The following is an 18918-nucleotide window of genomic DNA, read 5'->3' on the forward strand; positions in this document are numbered from 1 at the left end:
AAGGAGATAGACCCATCAAGTGACTGAGCTGCTTGAACTTTTTGCTCAAAACCGAAGCAAAAGTTTGATAGAATTGTGTGCCTCTTAACAACTGTAGATCTGCAGCCTCTTGGGTTTGTATCCATTTCAAAAATAAGCAACCAGAAACAGTATGAATGAAATGGTAACAGAAACAAAACTCAGAATGGAAAAATTAAATGTACAAGTTACATTTTCTATACAATTAGAGAACACTTTTGTTAGGCAGTTAAGTTTTCCAGAGCTTGAATAATTAGTACGATGTGTTAGTTTTAGCTGTGCCTTTAAAGAGAGCTCTTATTGACCATAATTGATTACTCTGTAACTAGCTTTGGACTGTTTGCATACCACTGGCATTAATCGTCCCCACCGCTTTGCCTATTACGTGTGGCAATGGGCCTCGTGTTGCGGCAACAACCCACAGAATTATTTTGTCACCGTTTAGCTCAAATCCTAGCATGCAATCGAGGCGTGCCAGCTCCCTGTGAATCAATACAGGGCTTTTTGCTATGCACCCACTAAATCATAACCTGTTTGACAACAAACATCTTAATCTTTTCCCCCTGTACTCTGATCATCGTGGTTACAAAACGTAAGTGAGAACGTATTGGATTTCTAGCAGTAAACACAGCGCTTTCAATTACTACATACTGTGAGAAAGTGTAGAGTACGGCCAGAAATGAAGCTGTATGTGAACAGAAGCCAGTGTTTCTGTTTTGGTGGTAGACGGGGAGAATTACAATTTATTGCTGTTTTGGTTATCAAACAAAAAGTATATCGACTAGTTAACATCTGGGAGTACTTTACCTTACCAATAGAGGATATATTTTTAGCATAGGAATTACTTTCTTCAATATTAACTTGAAAATGTTTTTTTTTTTGTTTTGTTTAGTTTATGAAAATAACTGTCCCTCATTTCTAAAATACACCTTTTGAGCACCAAACTTAAAACTGCAATTTTATTTTAATAAGCTTAACTTAAATATGAATTTGTTTAAAAAGGAAGTAGTTATGGCAGTTATGCAGTACAACCCTTTGGTGATGCAGTTATATGAAGAGATAAGAGAGCAAAGCTGTATAACTTTTCCAACACTGCTAGGAAGGCTTGCCTTTAAGCAAAATGGCCATAAGTGAAATATTTGCACACACAGATAGTTAACTAAAAGATAGTGGTATGGTCTGTGCTTCTTTGAAAGAAACATAGTTTAAAAAAGTCACAATCATGTTTATCTTATCATTTTCACGGTATTCTTCGCTGTCCTGGCAAATCCAAGGCATGCTATGTAAATTGGTTTATGTGCATAAACAGCACAGTGGATGAGATGCTGGAATTCACATGCACTCGTCTGAAGCATCATGGGGAAGTGACATCACCCTCAATACAAAAGTACAGTGAAGGTGAAGATTTTTACTTACTTCCACAGTATTGCTCATCACAGTTAGCATGTTAATATAATTGCTGTTGTGAGGGAATGAGGAACAGTCATTTATAGAGATGTTATAGTTTTGCTTTCAGGGTAATTACAAATTAAATTTGGAATTCAAAACAATTCTAATAACCCCCTTGGTGTAAAAAATAGGCCTCCGTACAATTAAAAAAAAAATGTCTGTGCTCCAGAATATTCTAAATTCTGTAAAGAAGCCTTGAATGTTATTTCCACCCTCTGCACCTGGTCCTGCAAAGGAATATGAAAATGTTCTCAGTCCCGTACACGTGGTCCCACATGGACAATAACTCTCCTCTCGTAGATCCTTTTCATAGTCTTTTCAATCTGCTTCAGGAAAACCTGTGGGATTCTCCCACATAACGTATGAACACTTTCTAGAAATTTCGTCTGGAGCGGGTAATACATGGATTGAAACAGATTGTCTTCAAACGGATACTGGTATGGAAAAAAGCAGGGAGTTAGAGGTTCTTTTAAAATCTAATTCGTGACTATCATGCTGTTATAACACGGTTGCACATTACAGAGCAAAACATTAACTTGCTGACCAAAGTACTAGTACATATATCAATAATATGTAAGTTTACTATAAGGGTCTTTCTAAGTAAAATAACCAGTACAGCTGGTTGCCCAAAGTGCCTTTCCGGAGTTTAGACCTGGGCTCTTCTCACTACCCATGAAGCAATGGTGACTCTAGGAACAGTAGATGGGGATGGAGGCACAAAAGTGGGGGGCACTAAAAATGTCTACCACTTAATCATATTATTAGTTGTCGCAAGGGAGGAAATACAAGCTGTAGTGGGTGTAGGGGAGGGATAGGGGCTGTAGTGGGTGCCGGCGCGGTCAGACGTTGGGGGTAGGAGCAGTGATGAGTGACGGGGCAGTAGTACGGGGATAGGGCAGCTATGTTATCACACATAACAGTATGTATGTATGCATCTGTACATTATATATATATATATAGATATAGACACACATACAGCTGGTAATAAGTGAGAGTGCATTTAATATGAAAGAGGTAAATTGTGGTTGAACAGATATGTAGCGCAAATTCCAAGTTTTGTTTTAGTTCAGAACTTGGACAATTGACTCTGAGGTTAAGAGGTGTTTCCCAATATTTTTGTCCTTATGGCATATGTTTTGGTGCTTGGTAAAAACCCATTCTAGACATCAGAAACAATATAAAACTCACACTTACATCTCGTATAACTTCATAGAATGCTTTGAAGGCTGGCTGTTTGTCGTCGTGATAAACCCCACGGTTCCCATGCAGAACAGACACACCATCGTCCTCTGCGGATTTGCAATTACTTCCATACATACAGTGATCAGGGCGGTAATTCCACTGACATGGAAATACATAAAGGTTCTCTGAAATCAGAAACATGCCCTCAATATGATTATTGGGAAAACTGAGCAATTTATTCTTATTACTATTACAATAATCATTACAAAGCGGAATAATCATGGTTATTCACTTAACTGGAAACCGGGCACGGAATTACAAATTGTAGGCCAAAATAATAGACAATTTTTTCATCTCAGTTATTTGGCCTAATTTGTAATAATCCCTGGTCCAATTTAGGTCTTAATTTAATATTCTTGAATTAGCTTTTCAAATGATTTCATATCTTTTTTTTTGTGTCAATCTTTCTTTTATTGAAGTATATTAGATGGGGTACAGAAACACAGAGAGGGAAATGCAATAACGGTTTACAATAAGGGGTCCGTACATCGATAGCTTTGGTCAATTACATTTCCTGAGTAATGATGCCTCATTTTTTGTTTAACCCCTTAAGGACACATGACATGTGTGACATGTCATGATTCCCTTTTATTCAAGAAGTTTGGTCCTTAAGGGGGTTAATAGTGTTAATTTGTCGTGTAACAAAAGCATGTTTAATATCATTAAGAAAGTTATGTTAGTAGGTTGATTAAACAGTTGTTCATTCTTAGGTAACAGTCTAACTGAGTAATACAGGCTGGGTTTAACTGTGAATTGAGATTAGGGTACATTTGGTTAGTTTAAGCTCTCCTCAAAGTATGTATGACAGTGCGATACAGAAACTGCCCCTGGGGGGCGTTAAGGCCCATATATATAGCCTAAAGATGTCAGAGTCATTTAAGCTAAAGCCCTTGCGTAATAAAAGAAACAAAAACACTCTGCTAAACAAGGCTCTGTAGCTGAAAACTTTAAATTATGAGTATAACACAAAACAGGTGCTCAATAGTTATTATCATGCGAGAAGGTGGTGAACTTGGATACCAGAGATGGAGTCCTGAACCTCTCACGTCAGTCAGCCAGTTCCCTGCAGGGGTTGAGCATAGTCCTTCCATGATAAACCCCAAGATCTGAGAGTTCAAATTCAGCCACATGCACAGTTATTTAGGCGTGCTTATGTCCGTGTATGGTGTGCCTGGGGCTGTATGGATAGTCCAGGTAGTTTTGTTTAGCCGATGCCCTTGCGTGAGGTTGGTTCAAACGGGTCCGCCGGTGGTGCCGCTGGGAGTTGCTTCCATGCGTCCCGGGGCTGCGGCCTGCGGGAAGCAGTTGTGGGTGATTGCTTGCTTGTATGGATGGTCGGTGTTGCTGTCCCGGTGTTTAGTGTATGGGTGAGGTGGAGTCGTGGGTGGTCTTGGTGCTTTACACCCAGTGGGCGCCTTGGTTTTTCCCTTCTCAGGGCATGTATGTGCCGTTTGTGTTGTTCTTGGCTGTGGAATGCTGTTCGCTCCCTTGGGGGGTGGTGGGGTCTCCGCGGCTGGCCTGGTTTGTCCGCCCTCATGGGGCCTCGTGGGATCTTTGGCGTGGCGCGCCTGGTAACAATGGCGGGCCCTGCCACGTGTTTAGTGCTTGACTTTCGTTTTGACCCGAGGGGCTCCCCTTGTTGATGTCTACCCCCTGAGGGTGTGTGTCTCTGCTGTACCTGTTTATGGTGGTCGGCTTTGTGTGTAAGCTTGCGCCAGAATCTCTGGATCAGGTCGTCCAGCCGCTCTTCCAGCGTTTTGTGCCGCTCATCTGTCTCCAGTTCGAGGGCAGCTGCCGCCATCTTAGTATCCCTAGCTTGGCAATGCGTGCAGCGTTAGCTGTCCCGTGGGGATGTTCCGGTGAGTCGAGCTGCTTGGTGACCGGGATGACCCCCGCCGGTCGGGGGGGGGGGAGGGGGAGGGAGAGAGTTCCTCGCCGTGGCGCCTGTTCCAGCTAATGCCCCGGAGAGCGGCCGTCTCTCTGTGGTCCGTTCTCAGGTAGGCCGCAAGCCTTGTCGCGTCAGGTTGGCTGTGCAGGGGGTCGTGAGAGGGACCGTTTTAGTCGGTAGCCCCTCCTGATATGAGGCACGGTGTGCAGTAGTCTGTGGGGTGTCTTTTTTCGTGCGCTGTACCCCTGTTTTCCCCTCCAGACGCGGGAGCTCTGGCGAGGCACGTCTGGGCTGCTTGCCTGCTTGGCTCCGCCCCCTATTTCATATCTTTGAGTAAACTTTTACAAATATTTTAATATTTTGATATATTAATAATTTTTTTTTTATGATATATCTCTGTGTTTGTGAGTTCATATGCTTAAAGATACGAAAGAAGCAAAAAGAAAACAGAAAAACACACTTGAACTATATGTATGAGGCCGCACTCACAGTCTTCAGAAAATCCAAAGATACTTTATTTCCAAATATTCAAAATAGGATCAACATTTCAGTCCACCTATAGGACTTTCCTCAGGATCAACAGAACAAGTCATATATATATATACACTACAGCTCAAACACCTAAATAGCACCCTAGTGGTTCAATGGTTAGTGTGCAGAAAAAGCAAAAAATAAAACTGTGGGTCAAAGCACAATTCTAATGCTTGCAGAACCATCTATTGTATTTAGGTTACTGAGTCCCAGGGCCCCTGGAAGAGCAAAAGGTGTCACATTCGGGATGTCTCAGGTATGGGTGGCCACAGATCCTGCTGCGGGATGCGACTCTTTTAGGCCGAGGGCTGTGAAGAAACTGGAAGTTTCCTCAGGGGATGTAGCCTTGTATGTCTTCTCTAGAGACCAGAAGTGCCCAGGGCGTGGACCAGTGTTATATTATGCCGGTTTCTTGGTAATGCGTTGCATTGATTTGTGCCACAGCAATTTAGAGCAATGTGTTATCTGCGTATGATTAACATCTAGGTATAATGTCCCTTGAGGAGGACACTGGTGCCCGGGGAGACCTATAGGCCCTATGCATTGTAATCAATTTTGCTTGCTTGTTGGTCAGCACAGAGGCTATCAGCCACCTAAGAAAATGTGGGAGTTCTTCTAGGGAAACTACATTGGATACCCATCTGATATTAATATTCTGTCTTCGACTCGCCTAGTGTGTCCACCTTTAGGGTTAGGGTGGATTGTGAGGCTTTTAGTTGTTGCAAGGTTTCTCCCACAACTGCTAAGTCATGTTTGAGGTCAGTCACATCTTCCTACATAGGTTGGACGCGGGCTGTGACCACATGAACTTCACTAAGGCATTAGAGTGATCCCCTGGAGTTACCCCAGCGATAACAAGTGTTTCTGGGTTTGCTCCCGTGGATACCGGATGAAAACGTTACGTTTCAGAGCAGCAAAGTATGGTCCCGCACTATATATTATAAATATTTTTTGATATTTTAAGATTTAGAAAAAATAATTATAAAAATACTAAATAATTTGAAAAGCTTATCGAAAAATATGAAATAGAGGACTTTATGTATTTTCGAAGTCTGGTTTATAATATTGAAAATACAAACAAACATGAAAAGCATAGTAAAAAGCAGGGTAGACTTTAGGCCTTTGTGCCCATCATTATTTCTCATTATAATATATCCGAATCTATCCTTGATGAAATTGCAGCCAAAGAACTACCAAAGAGGTTAAATGAATACATCACGTACGTGATGCATATAGCTAACCGACTTAGGAACAGGGAGATAACAAGAAATAGAACCAGACGTATGAATATGTCACTGGCACCTCGCTTCTCCAGACCTGTGGTCCCTGGCCTTTTTGTACAGTTAGCTGTTAGGGGTTACGAGACTGTCAGAGGCAGAGAAACAGTTTTAGGAGAAAAGAGGGCCTCTGCTTATACTGTGGCTAGAAAGGACATATGAGAGATGCTTGTCCCATATGTCTGGAAAACTTCCGTACCTAAGAACCATAAGGGGACAAGTCTTAAGTTTTTCATGCAAAGCCCTGATGGACTCAGGTGCTGCAGGAAACTTTATCGACATGCAATTTGCCAGTAAACACTTCCTACCCATCAAGGAGAGCATCACTCCTGGCCGTCGAGGCCACTGATGGGAGACCTCTCTCTCAACCTCCAATTACCCACAAAACTATGCCTATTACTATAGGAGTGTTACATAAAGAAATCATGACATTTCAGATAATTGCTTCCCCTTCTTGTCCCATTATATTAGGATTCACATGGCTTGTTAAGCACAATCCTCATATTGACTGGGCTAAGGGGGAAATACTGGAATGGGGGCAAAGACTGTAGTGAGAGATGAATGTTACCCATTACTAAAAGAGGGAGATCTTATGATTGCTCCATAGATCTGTTACCAGGCACCATGCCCCCTAAAGGAGCAGTATATGCCTTATCTCCACAGGAAAGTAGGATTATGGAGGATTACATCAAAGAGTCTTTACTAAAAGGTCACATACGTAAGTCTTCTTCACCTGCTGGTGCGAGGTTCTTTTTTGTTTCTAAAAAAGATGGAGAGTTACGCCCATGTATCGATTATAGGGCATTTAACAAGATAACCATACAAAAATGCTTATCCCATTCCCCTTATCTCAGAACTGTTTGACAGACTCCAAGGCACTAAGATATTTACCAAACTCAACCTTAGGAGTGCTTACAATTTGATAAGGATTAAAGAGGGTCATGAATGGATTACTGCATTTAATACGAGAAGTACGAGTATCTTGTCATGCCCTTCGGCTTATGCAATGCTCCGGATGTATTTCAGGACTACATGTATACTTTTGTATTAGTTTATCTGGATGATAGTCTCATTAACTCCCCTCATCTCCAGACCCATCATAAGCATGTGAAGCAGGTATTGCAAACTTTGCTTAAAAATCGGCTTTATTGCAAACTTGAGAAATGCATTTTTGACCAGACAGAGGTACAGTTTCTGGGATATAATATTTCGGCCTCTGGTTTTCAGATGGACCCTCGCAAACCAGAAGCCGTTCTACACTGGCCATTGCCTAATGGGTTAAAAGCCATTCAAAGGGGGGGAGGAGGGGGGGAACGGAGCCTGGCAGCCATCCTGTCCAGACGCCATCTAAACCTTCTCTCCCAAACCCGGAGAAAATCTGCAAAAACTCCCCCAAGCAAAGCCCCATCGAGCCTCGACAAGCACCCAGCACTGACCAGCGATACGTACCGCACCGATTGATGCCTTTTTTCCAGGCACCCAAGCAGCTCAGGCAGAGGCGCAAATCTGCGGCCTACTGCGCAACGCTAATCCAGGGCCTAGAGGCCTACCTCGGCAGAAGCCTCCTACAGCACTTCACATCCAACCCGGACACAGGTACCACTGCCATGCGCTGCCGTTCACACAAAGCCACAGCTGGCCCCAACACGCAAGGCAGATATATAGGGGAGATGTGGCTTCAGTCTGCACAATCAGAGCTAGCAAACACCACGCATCGATCCCCCGCCGGCCCGGCACTCGAACCCGACCAAGGTTAGCCAGCCATGACAACGGCTCCCCTGGCGGAACACCCGCTGACACCTGAACCCCAGGATGACTCAGCCCCCACTACTAAAGGGGACCAAAAGCCTCCTGATCAACATACAAAAATTACTAGCGGCAGACGTTGCGATGGTTAAAGCTGACATACAAAGAGTAACAGAAAGGGTTGGAACTGTGGAGGCAGACATCACTAACGTCCAAGACACAGTGTCCACCCTCAAGGACTCGGTCCAACGACTCCAAGCAGAGCAACATGTACTAGCTGGTCAAATTATGTCCCTGGAGGACAAACAACGTTGGACGCATATCGAAATCAGGGGTATCCCCACCGCGGTCACGACTGAGGAGCTGCCGCACTACATACGGCGGCTGCTCACAACAATATTACCCCAGGCAACCGCCAAGAAAATAGCTCTGGACTGGATCTACAGAGTGACGAGCTCCGTACACCTACCACCCAGCACACCCAGAGAGATTATACTGCGCTTGGTGACGGTATCCGACAAGATACAAATAATGCCTCCCATAAAAGGCAAAACACTGCTGGCTTTTGAGGGCGCCCAGCTCTTCTTCTTCCAGGACGTTACTAGACCCACATTGCTGAGGCGAAAGACCTTTGGATCCATGACAACCGCACTGCGCAAAGCAGACATAGCCTACAGGTGGGGGAATATGGGCGCACTGCTCGTCCAGAACACCACCTCGCATCCCCATCCGGAGCCCCCACCTTCCTAAGGGCAGTCCCCACAACTCACCTCCAGCACCACAAGCCAACCGGAAAGCTGGGACACAGAGGACAGCACCACTCCTGAACAAACAACACGAGACCCACAGACTCTAACCACCTGACCCTGCACAAGGACTGAACCCAGAGACAATATGCATGGCACGGTTACAGCTGCCAAAAGGAGGACCTAGACCCTATATGACTATAAATCCCCTGACCACTAACTCCCATGTTTACTTTTACTTTTAAGTCGTACTATCGCAACTCTCTCATCCCACGTTACACCGCATGCACGTCTCTGTGTTCCTTTCCTTTTTATTTTTTTTTCTTCTCTTTTTCTTTGGTATCTCTTTTATTTTTAATGCAACCGCAGTCTGGGGGCCCCCACTCTCACAAGGGCGGCAAGCAGGCCCCTACCGCTGATAAAACACTGGCGCCCACTCTGGTTAACGCCACTCCGCCCACCCCCGCCACCCCAAGGGATAGGGGGATAGATGAGATGCCACACAAGGTACAACGCACACTGGCGCACCCTGCACACATCATCCCAGCTAGCCTGGAACTATTAAGAGCTCCACAGGCGAGTACACACAGGCATCCAAACCCACACACTTGAACCAGCCTGTAACACATATACACATGCTCCCACACACACTGACACACCGTAGACTGAAATAGGGAGCATCCTTACACTCTTACACTTGGGAGTAAACCAGGGGAATAACGTACATGTCACCATACCTGTTGCAACCTTGTCGACCCCAGGTATGTCACCCAACTTGCTTGCTATATGAAAATGTGCTTACAACCTTGAAACATCACTGTTAATGCTATTTCATTGTTCCGCTTGAAATTCAGTCATACCACTGTCTCCGTATGATTCTGTTAACGTGCTAAACCAAGCACACACAAATAAAGAATAAAAAAAAAAAAAAAAAGCAATTCAAAGGTTCCTTGGGTTTGCTAATTACTATAGGAGATTCATCAAAGGTTTCTCTACTGTTATAGCACCCATAACCAATATGACGCGAAAGGGGGTTGACTGTAAGTTATGGTCTAAAGAAGCTAAAGAAGCTTTTGAGCTACTTAAGAAATTATTCGCTTCTGCTGACATATTGGTACAACCTGACACTAACAAACCCTTCATGAGACAGGGGCCGAGGCTGTCCTTTCTCAGAGGGAGAGTTAGGATACCCCTTTGCATCCTTGTGGGTTCTTTTCTAGAACGTTGTCGCCAGCAGAACGTAACTACGATATTGGTAACAGGGAATTGTTAACCAATATCCTATATTATTATTCCAAGGAACCCCTTCTGATCATAACTGATCACAAAAACTTGGCATACATTGGAGATGCTAAAAGGCTGTCTTCTAGACAAGCTAGATGGTCATTGTTCTTGTCACGCTTTAACTTTCTCATTACATACAGGCCTGGCGGATGCCCTATCTAGGCAATTTGACCTAGAGGCGGAACAAGAACAAGATTCCTCTCCCATCATTCCACCTGAATGTATCATTGCCTCTATGGTCCTTTCCTTGTCTTCTCCTCTTCTTTGTGCTAGATTGGCAGCTCAGACTCAGGCACCTAGTGATAAACCTCAAGATAGATTGTTTATTCCGTTACTAAAAAGAGAGGAGGTACTAAAAGTGTTTCACGATAATGTGACAGTTGGTCATCCAGGTATTAATAAAACTGTGCCCGCTGTCTCCAGGTCATTTTGGTGGCCATCTGTTAGAAAGGACATCAGGGAGTATGTGGAGGCATGTACTATTTGTGCGGTTTCTTAGGTTTCCCATAGACTACCTTGTGGGCTATTACAATCGCTTCCGATACCCAGTATTCCAAAAAAAAAAAAAACCTTCTTACCTAGAGCTGGCTCATATATTTATATGCAAAATAGTCAGATTGCATAGTATTCCGCTTAATATTGTGTCACGATTTTGGAGAGCATTTAATAAACAAGTGGGTATAGAATTATCATTTTCATCATCATACCATCCCCAAACCAATGGCACGGCTGAGAAAGCCAACCAATCATTGGAACAATATTTGAGATGTTTTATTAATGGCACTCAGGAAAACAGGTCTGATTTACTACCATGGGCCTAATTCGCCAGAAATAATGCAACCCATGACTCATCTGGACATAGTCCATTTTTTGTTAACAATGGTCGTCATCCTACTGTCCTCCCTGCAGTGTTCTCTGAAACTGCTATTTCCGCTATGGATGACCATCTCACATGTGAGACTTGGAGCAGGGGCGTATTAGCCGCGAGGCAAACAAGGCATTTGCCTTGGGCGGCATTTTCCAGGGGGCGGCAAAAAAAGCCGCCCCCCAAATGCCCAAGGCAAATGTCTTGTTAGCCTTGCGGCTAACAGACATGCTGGGCTGCTGCTGGGCGGTCGGGCGGCGCTGCTGCGCGGGCGGCGAGGGAGCACTTTCTCTGAGCCGTCTGCTCAGCTCCCTCGCGCGCCGCAGAGTGAGGCTGGGAGCCGGAATATGACGTCATATTCCGGCTCCGCCTCCCAGCCTCACTCTGCAGTGCGCTCCCTCGCCCCCCGCCCAGCAGCGCCACCCGACCGCCCAGCAGCCACTGGACCACCAGGGAGAAAGATGACCAGGGAGAAAGCATTCCCAAAGGTAACGAGGCTGGGGGGGTTAAAGTAAAAAACTTTAAAGTAAAAAAAAAGTGTTAATGTGAGTGAGTGTGAATGTCTGTTAGTGAGTGTGAGTGTGAGTGTGTCTGTTAGTGAGTGTGAGTGTCTGTGTCTGTTAGTGAGTGTGAGTGTGTGTGTCTGTTAGTGAGTGAGTGAGTGAGTGAGTGTGAGTGTGTGTGTGTGTTAGTGAGTGTGTGTTAGTGAGTGTGAGTGTGTGTGTGTGTGTCTGTTAGTGTGAGTGTGTGTCTGTTAGTGTGTCTGTTAGTGTGTGTGTCTGTTAGTGTGTGTGTGTGTCTGTTAGTTTGTTTGCCTGTGAGTGTGTATGTGTGTGTGTGTGTGTCTGACTGTGTGTGTCTGACTGTGTGTCTGTTAGTGTGTGTGTGTGTCTGCTAGTTTGTGTCTGCTAGTGAGTGAGTGTGTGTCTGTTAGTGTGTGTGTATGTTAGTGAGTGTGTGTGTCTGCTAGTTTGTGTCTGCTAGTGAGTGAGCTCTCCCCCCTTCCTATTGTGTGGCTCTTTCCCTTTCTTTTTGTGTGGCTCTCCCTCCCTTATCTGTCTTCCCACCTTTTGTAGCATAGCATAGTTGGTAGCCCTGCTGTGCTTTCTCAAAAGCCTAATCAGAGTTGGCACAATGTGTGTGTTGAAAGGGTGGAAACAAGGTTTTATGCCTCCTCCTATCAGCCTTGTTCACACTGCCCGTCCATCTCACTGGGCAGCAGGGAGTTACATCAGCTGTCAAGCTGACACACTGATAGGTCTGTGCAACAACAATCCCTCTGAGTGTGCAGCAAACTGTGTGATGGTGCAAGCAGCACACAGTTTAATGTTCTCGTTGATATATTATAAGAAAGATCTGATTTAGGTGAACTGGAAAATGTTATTTATATATTTAATCAATAAATTTAAGCTATAAATTGCACTATCAAATAATTATTCTGACATGTTCTTCCCTGCATTGAAGGCCATATTAAAATAAAATATAGCCCCAAATGTCCTTACCTTATAGTCACTAGTTTCAAAAGTATTTAATTACTGGTAAAAACAAAACAAACATATCCAATTTATTATGAGAATTCCGAAAAGATACCTGGGTTGAAATAGAAAATGATATTGAGCAGATCCTGGTCTCCCCACGTGATGTAATTTTTGTACTTCTGATATAATGGATGCAGCATCTCCTCCCAGGTTAGACCAGCGGGGATCATGTTATTCTAGAGAGAAAAAAAAAAAACACAAGAAAAATATAAATAGAAGATCTCGCTCCATTTGTAGGGTGCTCTTTTACTTTTGCACTGTCGATGTATACTACTGTACTGTCCCGTCCCTTCTCCCCCTCGATATATTGGCGATTTATTAACGCTAACAATAACAATCACTATGAGAATAAAACTGCAGTGAGACTGAGACTGCAAAACACATATTCCCTAGTTATGCTAAAGAATAATGATATGGCATGCGTCATGCAGTGAGAACTGGGATTTTAATGGCTGCCTTTTGTTTGCACACTGTAATAATTCAAGGATCTGTTAATTACAGTGTGATCGACATTATTGACTGAACACACACAGCTTAATGAATGGCAGCACAACTGCTTAAATTAGTAACAGTTAACCTACCATGATACCCCAGGAGATAATCTCTTAATGTATTTTATTGCAATCCATGTTCTCTTTTTAGTTTTTTTTTTTGCCAATGGTTGCTTATTGTGAGCACTAGCTTCTTTGAAAAAACACACCATGTGCACTGTAGTGGTTATGGTTTCAGGAGTATCCTGGTGCCTTCTCATTGCAAGGAGTCAAACCATTTAAGAATGGTTTGACTTCTTACCTGTAGTCTGCCAGACGCTGCTCCTTGCTTCTACTACTGCTCAATGAGAGCCAGAAGCTCTGGTCTATGAGCGAAGTCCAAAGGCGCAGGGCTTAGTACATTTACGGAGATATATCAGCTGATGCTCTCAGACAATGCGCTAGCCAACTCTCGCTCCTAAGCAGGAGCTTCCAACTCTCGCTGAGTTGTAGAGGAGACAGGGAGCAACTTCAAGGGCACCCCAGGTAAAAAGTAAAACTGTTCCAAAAACAGTGACTCCTTAAAATGAGGGCTCCATAGCAATCCTGGCACCATGACCAATACAGCAGACTGTGTCAGCAGACTGTAGTGGATATGGTGCTTACACCTTGAACAATTACTGTTAAATGGGCACTCTAGACTGGAACTAAGCTTTTCATTTTTGTAATGTATTAACCAGCTTTGAGAAATACCCAATAAATCAGTGATCAGCATGATCTAGTACAGGCATAGGCGACCTTCAGCACTCCAGATGTTTTGGACTACACCTCCCATGATGCTTTGCTAGCATTATGGGTGTAAGAGCATTATGAGGCATGTAGTCCACAATATCTGGAGCGCCAAAGGTTGTCTAACCCTGATCTAGTAACATCCTACTGTAAGCGCTGACCTTATTCCATAAATCTTTGCACAACTTGTACAACTGTGTTATTGGAGCAATAAGGGAACCCATGCAGTTTAGGAGGGAGAGGTTGGGATAAGTTTAGGATAACAAATAATGCTGGGTTAGGGTTAATTCTGTTTAGGGTTAAGGAGGTATTTTGAACTTGCACTAGGGCACTTAAAAAGAGATCATTAAATTACAGTGGAAGGCTTTGTTTTGGTTCAGATGCAGGACAATTGCCTCTATCCTTAAGGAGTTAATTTTTCACATACATATCAATTACTTACTCCTTTTAAAATTTAGAAATTCGAAAGAAGGAATTTTGGTGAACAAATAAGTTACTCAGAATATGCTCGATTTGCTAAATAGGCTTATCAAGTACAGTTTCTGATCAGCCTCTCCTATCCATCCAAGCCTTTGTTCTGTCAATGTAATATCCATTTAAAGCATTAAAAAAATGAAGGTCAGGAATTCCTCAAATAACACAAATTCCCCTCTCTTCTAACATGACCAACACGTCAAGTTCAGAACAAAACCATTAATGTTCACTTTTTAAAGAGTGAAGCCAGACTTTGCAGGCACAATGCAACATTGACCAACTGGCTAGAAAAAGAGTTCCATTACAGTTACATTAACGTTTGATGTATTTATTTTTATGTTATGTCAGTTGTAATCCAAGATAAAATACAACTGCAATGCCTTGGCTTTTCCAGTGTGATCATTATTTGTAACGCTCTATAGAATATCTTCTGTACTTGGAGATCTTAGACCTGCTAAGACTGTAAATAGCCTGCAAGCTGAAAAAATATTTGTGAAATCCTCTTACACTCCCCTAAGAACTCACTGGCAGTCCACATTTAGGGATAGCCAACTAAATGAGCATTTCTAGAGAAGATAAGCAGAAACATATGTTCTTTGTTTTTTATTATAACTTTCTAAAACTTAATCTAGTCAGAGTGTCCCATGGTTATGGTTAGGAAATCCTAGCTAAAAATGTAATGTCTTCTGCTACACTTAGCTGAGCCTGTGGTAAATACTGAATAAAAAAAATAGGAATTGAATTAATATCTTTAAACTTGAAGGGACACTATAGTCACCAAAACAACTGTAGCTTATTGAAGCTGTTTTTGTGTATAGATCATGCCTCTGAAGTCCAGGGCCGGACTAGGAATGAAAAGCAGCCCTGGAAAAATATTCTGAACCAGTCCCATAATGCATTGTGCCAGCATAGTGTGCAGATATGGAGGCGGGAAAAAACAACAACAACTTAAAACTGAAAACTATCACTCAAATGTGAAAGAAAGCACTCATAGGGCTTCAAAATAAACAAAAGAGCGGATTTATTGTAAGCAGACGTGCATTTGCACATAAAAAATGTTTCAGTCCATTTTCTTGATATATTAAGAAAAGTTTGGTCAATTGGACTGAAATTGTGAATGTATGCTATTGCACAGCAGAAAAAAATTAGTGTTATCTAGTTTTTTTTTTTTTAAGTAATAAGAGTGTGGTCTTCACTTTGGCTTACAACTGGATACATTTCAGTCAATGCCAATTCAATTCCCATAGGAAAGCATTGGGAGGCTATTGCACGTGTGGCAAAAAGCTGCGCTTCACCGCACCAATCAGCATCTCCTCATAGAGACGCATTGCATCAATGCATCTCTATGGGGAGCAATCAACGCCTCCATGCAGAGCGTGCAGCACTGGACTATGAAGCATCTCTAGTGGCCGTCTGAGTGACTGTCACTAGAGATGTTCCTAGGCAGCAATGTAGACACTGCCTTTTCTCTGAAAAGGTAGCATTTACAGTGCTCAGCCTACATGGACAGGCTATAGACATCCGAACCACTACATTAAACTGTAGTAGTTCTGGTGACTATAGTGTCCCTTTAATACAACGTCTTTCTCTCACCGGTCGACTGAGTTACAGGGAGAGCAGGAGACACAAGTGAAGATGCATTTTGTTTGTGTCTTTCTCCCACAAGCCCCTTTCATGAGTCTCTGAGCCCCAGCCCCATTGTCTCTTTCTCCCTTTCCCCAGCCCTTCTGTGAGTGTCTTTCCCAGGCCCCAGCATCTCTGTGTGTCTCATTCTCCGTCTTCCTCAGCTCCTCTGTGTGTGTCTCCTGTTCCCCTTCCCAACCCCTCTGTATCTTTTTTTTTTAATTCTTTATTTTTGAAAGTGCATTGATAATTACAAGTTTCAATACTGCCAAAAGATGTTACAGATGTTGATAGTAGGTGACATTTTAGTGACAGGTACAAGATGCATCGCACTTTTTTTGTTTTTGTTTTCTAGAGATTCAAGAGCAAGCATATACATGCGTATAAAGATAAAAATAACAGTCAGGCTATACATGCTGCCTAAAACAATTTAGCTTGAGGTCATATTACTGGTCGGGGTAAGTCGCTTTAACCAAAAGGTAGAATGTAAATCCTAACCTTTTATAATTACATACAGGCTGAGCAATACAAGCCAGGGCTGGCATGAGAAAACAAAATAAAATCAATTTAAACAATGTTAATTATGCTTTTCCACAGGCTAGGTCTACACTCAGAGTAACTCTTGTTAGGAATAGTTGCAGGTTGTTGTAGCTACAGGTTTAAACGTGCAGCGGTAGTTAAACACTAGGTTATGACTAAAGTGCTAGATTATGACTAAAGGGGGTGCTACACTAAGTGATCTGGTCATACAGTATTAAGGTACAGGCTTTTCTATTCGTTCTTGAGTTGAGTATGTATGGGAGTGCATTGGTATGTTAATAACAGGAGAGACAACAATCATACATATTAGCCAGATAGGAGCATTCCGTGATGGTTCTTGCCGGTATCAGACCTGAAGAGTTGCAGAGGGGACAGGTTTGCGTCCATTGGTGCTAGGGAGGGATAGAGGTAAGTAGCTTGTTACCAGGTTGTGGGCACCGCAACTCTTGCCTGTATGTATAGTGTCCTGGTGGGCCGTTTAGCCAATGCCTCTTCGTGGGAGGCCGCCGCAGCTTGTTTGCCAAAGTCCAGCGAGCTTTATGCACAGGACCCTACGGTTCTGGGTGCCTAGTGCCTTATCCGCTCCTCCTCTCTGCCAGGAACCAGTGATTAGAGGACGGGGTAAAGTTGCAATTGCTTTCCTGTTTTGCAGGTGTTGCTTCAGTGGCTTGTTGTTGTGTGATGGGTCTTTGGGTAGGCGTTTGTCAGTCTTTTGTGCCTGGTGTTAGATCGGATCAATTTTCTGTGCTTTTCCTTGCGTGTCTGCTGGTGCAGAGCATCCCCTTTCCTCTTGTGTGGGGAGCGGAACAAGGCTCTCCGACCGCTGTTTGGAGGCAGTCTCTGATGACGGTGCGCAGCGGTTGACCGCCCGCAGGGGTGTTGTGTTGCTGCTTTACTCCTGGTGGGTATCTGCCCGGGTGGACGTGCGCGGTTGGTTGTTGCTAGGCTTGGAGTCGTCTTGCCCAGTCGGAGCCTCTGCAACTCCTATGCACGCCGTCTCCGAGCCTCCTGCGCTGTCTGAGCCGCCAGTGCTGCCATTCTCAAGCGGGCCTCCCATTTCGCCCAGAAGTGCATTAAAGCGGCATCCAGTGTATCCGCGGACGCCAGAGGTGAGTGGGTCGGATGCCGTTGGCTGTGCAGGACCGGGACCTGTGTAGTGCTGTCGGCCATTTTGCTTGGGCCTCGTGGCGTTCGTCGGTCGGGGCTGCGTCTTGGAGCATCCTGAGGGTGAGCGCTCTGTGTGGATAAGCAGACCGGGATAACCCCTGCCGGTCTAGAGGGGGGGGAACAGGGCTGTGTTGCAAGCTTGGGAGGGCACTAGGTCGCACAGAGCGGGGGATCGGCCGCCTCACCCGTCCGGCGATGCTGCTAGGCCTCACTCCTGTCACCTTCGATAGGTGCTCCATGCACCCGCGGGCGGCAGACCCGGGGCACTTCGACTGGTTCCTGAGGTAGGTGCGACTTAGTTCAGGCGTTTGTAGGGGTCCCGGCTGGCTGGTGTGCGGTAACTCAGTCTGGAAGGAACTATTGAGCTGGGAGCTCACACGAGGCACGTCCAGCCGCCATGAAGCCCAGGCCCTGCCCCCTCTGTCTCTTTTTCCACACACACCTCCATGTGTCTTTCTACTCCCCAGCCAGGGCCGGCGCTACCATAAGGCGGCACAAGCGGCCGCCTTAGGGCGCACGGACCCGAGGGGCGCAAAAATGTCCGAGTGACCGGCGGGAGCACGGAGCACGGAGCTCCCGTCGATCAATTTCTGCAGCAATCTTCCCAGGAAACGTGCAGCCACTGAGGAAAGGGTGCGGAACAGTGAGGAGCGACCGCGGCAAATCTCTTCCTAAGCTACAGGCTGCTGGGATATGTGACATGATATCCCGGCGGCCAACTGCTTTGGAGAGAGGAGGGAAGCTACAACAGTGCAGCGGGACCTATAAGCAACTATAAGAAACAGTAAGTGTGTGTGTGTGTGTATAAGAGTTAGTGTGTGTCTGTGTGTAAGAGTTAGCGTGTGTCTGTGTGTAAGAGTTAGCGTGTGTGTGTGTTTTAGAGCCAGTGTGTGTGTAAGAGTTAGTATGTGTCTGTGTGTGTAAGAGTTAGTGTGTGTCTGTGTGTGTAAGAGTTAGTGTGTGTCTGTGTGTGTAAGAGTTAGTGTGTGTGTGTTAGAGCCAGTGTGTGTGTGTAAGAGTTAGTGTGTGTATGTAAGAGTTAGTGTGTGTGTGTGTGTTAGAGCCAGTGTGTGTGTCTGTGTAAGAGTTAGTGTGTGTGTGTGTGTCTGTGTAAGAGTTAGTGTGTGTGTGTGTGTCTGTGTAAGAGTTAGTGTGTGTGTGTCTGTGTGTATAAGAGTTAGTATGTGTCTGTGTGTATAAGAGTTAGTATGTGTCTGTGTGTGTAAGAGTTAGTGTGTGTGTCTATAAGCTGTGTATGTGTGAGAGACTGT

At 44.4% G+C, this 18918-nt stretch overlaps 1 protein-coding gene across 1 annotated transcript in view; it reads right to left on the reverse strand.

The window, feature by feature from the left end:
* Positions 1 to 743: 743 nt before the first annotated feature.
* The window catches only part of GXYLT2 (glucoside xylosyltransferase 2), a 67035-nt gene continuing 48860 nt past the window's right edge, over positions 744 to 18918 (reverse strand). Inside the window, exons 5-7 of the mRNA XM_063428151.1 lie at positions 12637 to 12760; positions 2662 to 2834; positions 744 to 1901 (exon numbers count right to left, since the gene is read on the reverse strand). Of these exons, the coding sequence (XP_063284221.1) occupies positions 1719 to 1901; positions 2662 to 2834; positions 12637 to 12760 (480 nt within the window). The 3' untranslated portion in view covers positions 744 to 1718. The remainder of the gene's footprint in view (positions 1902 to 2661; positions 2835 to 12636; positions 12761 to 18918) is intronic.

This window comes from Pelobates fuscus, chromosome 7, assembly GCF_036172605.1.
Source record: "Pelobates fuscus isolate aPelFus1 chromosome 7, aPelFus1.pri, whole genome shotgun sequence".
NCBI lineage: Eukaryota > Metazoa > Chordata > Amphibia > Anura > Pelobatidae > Pelobates > Pelobates fuscus.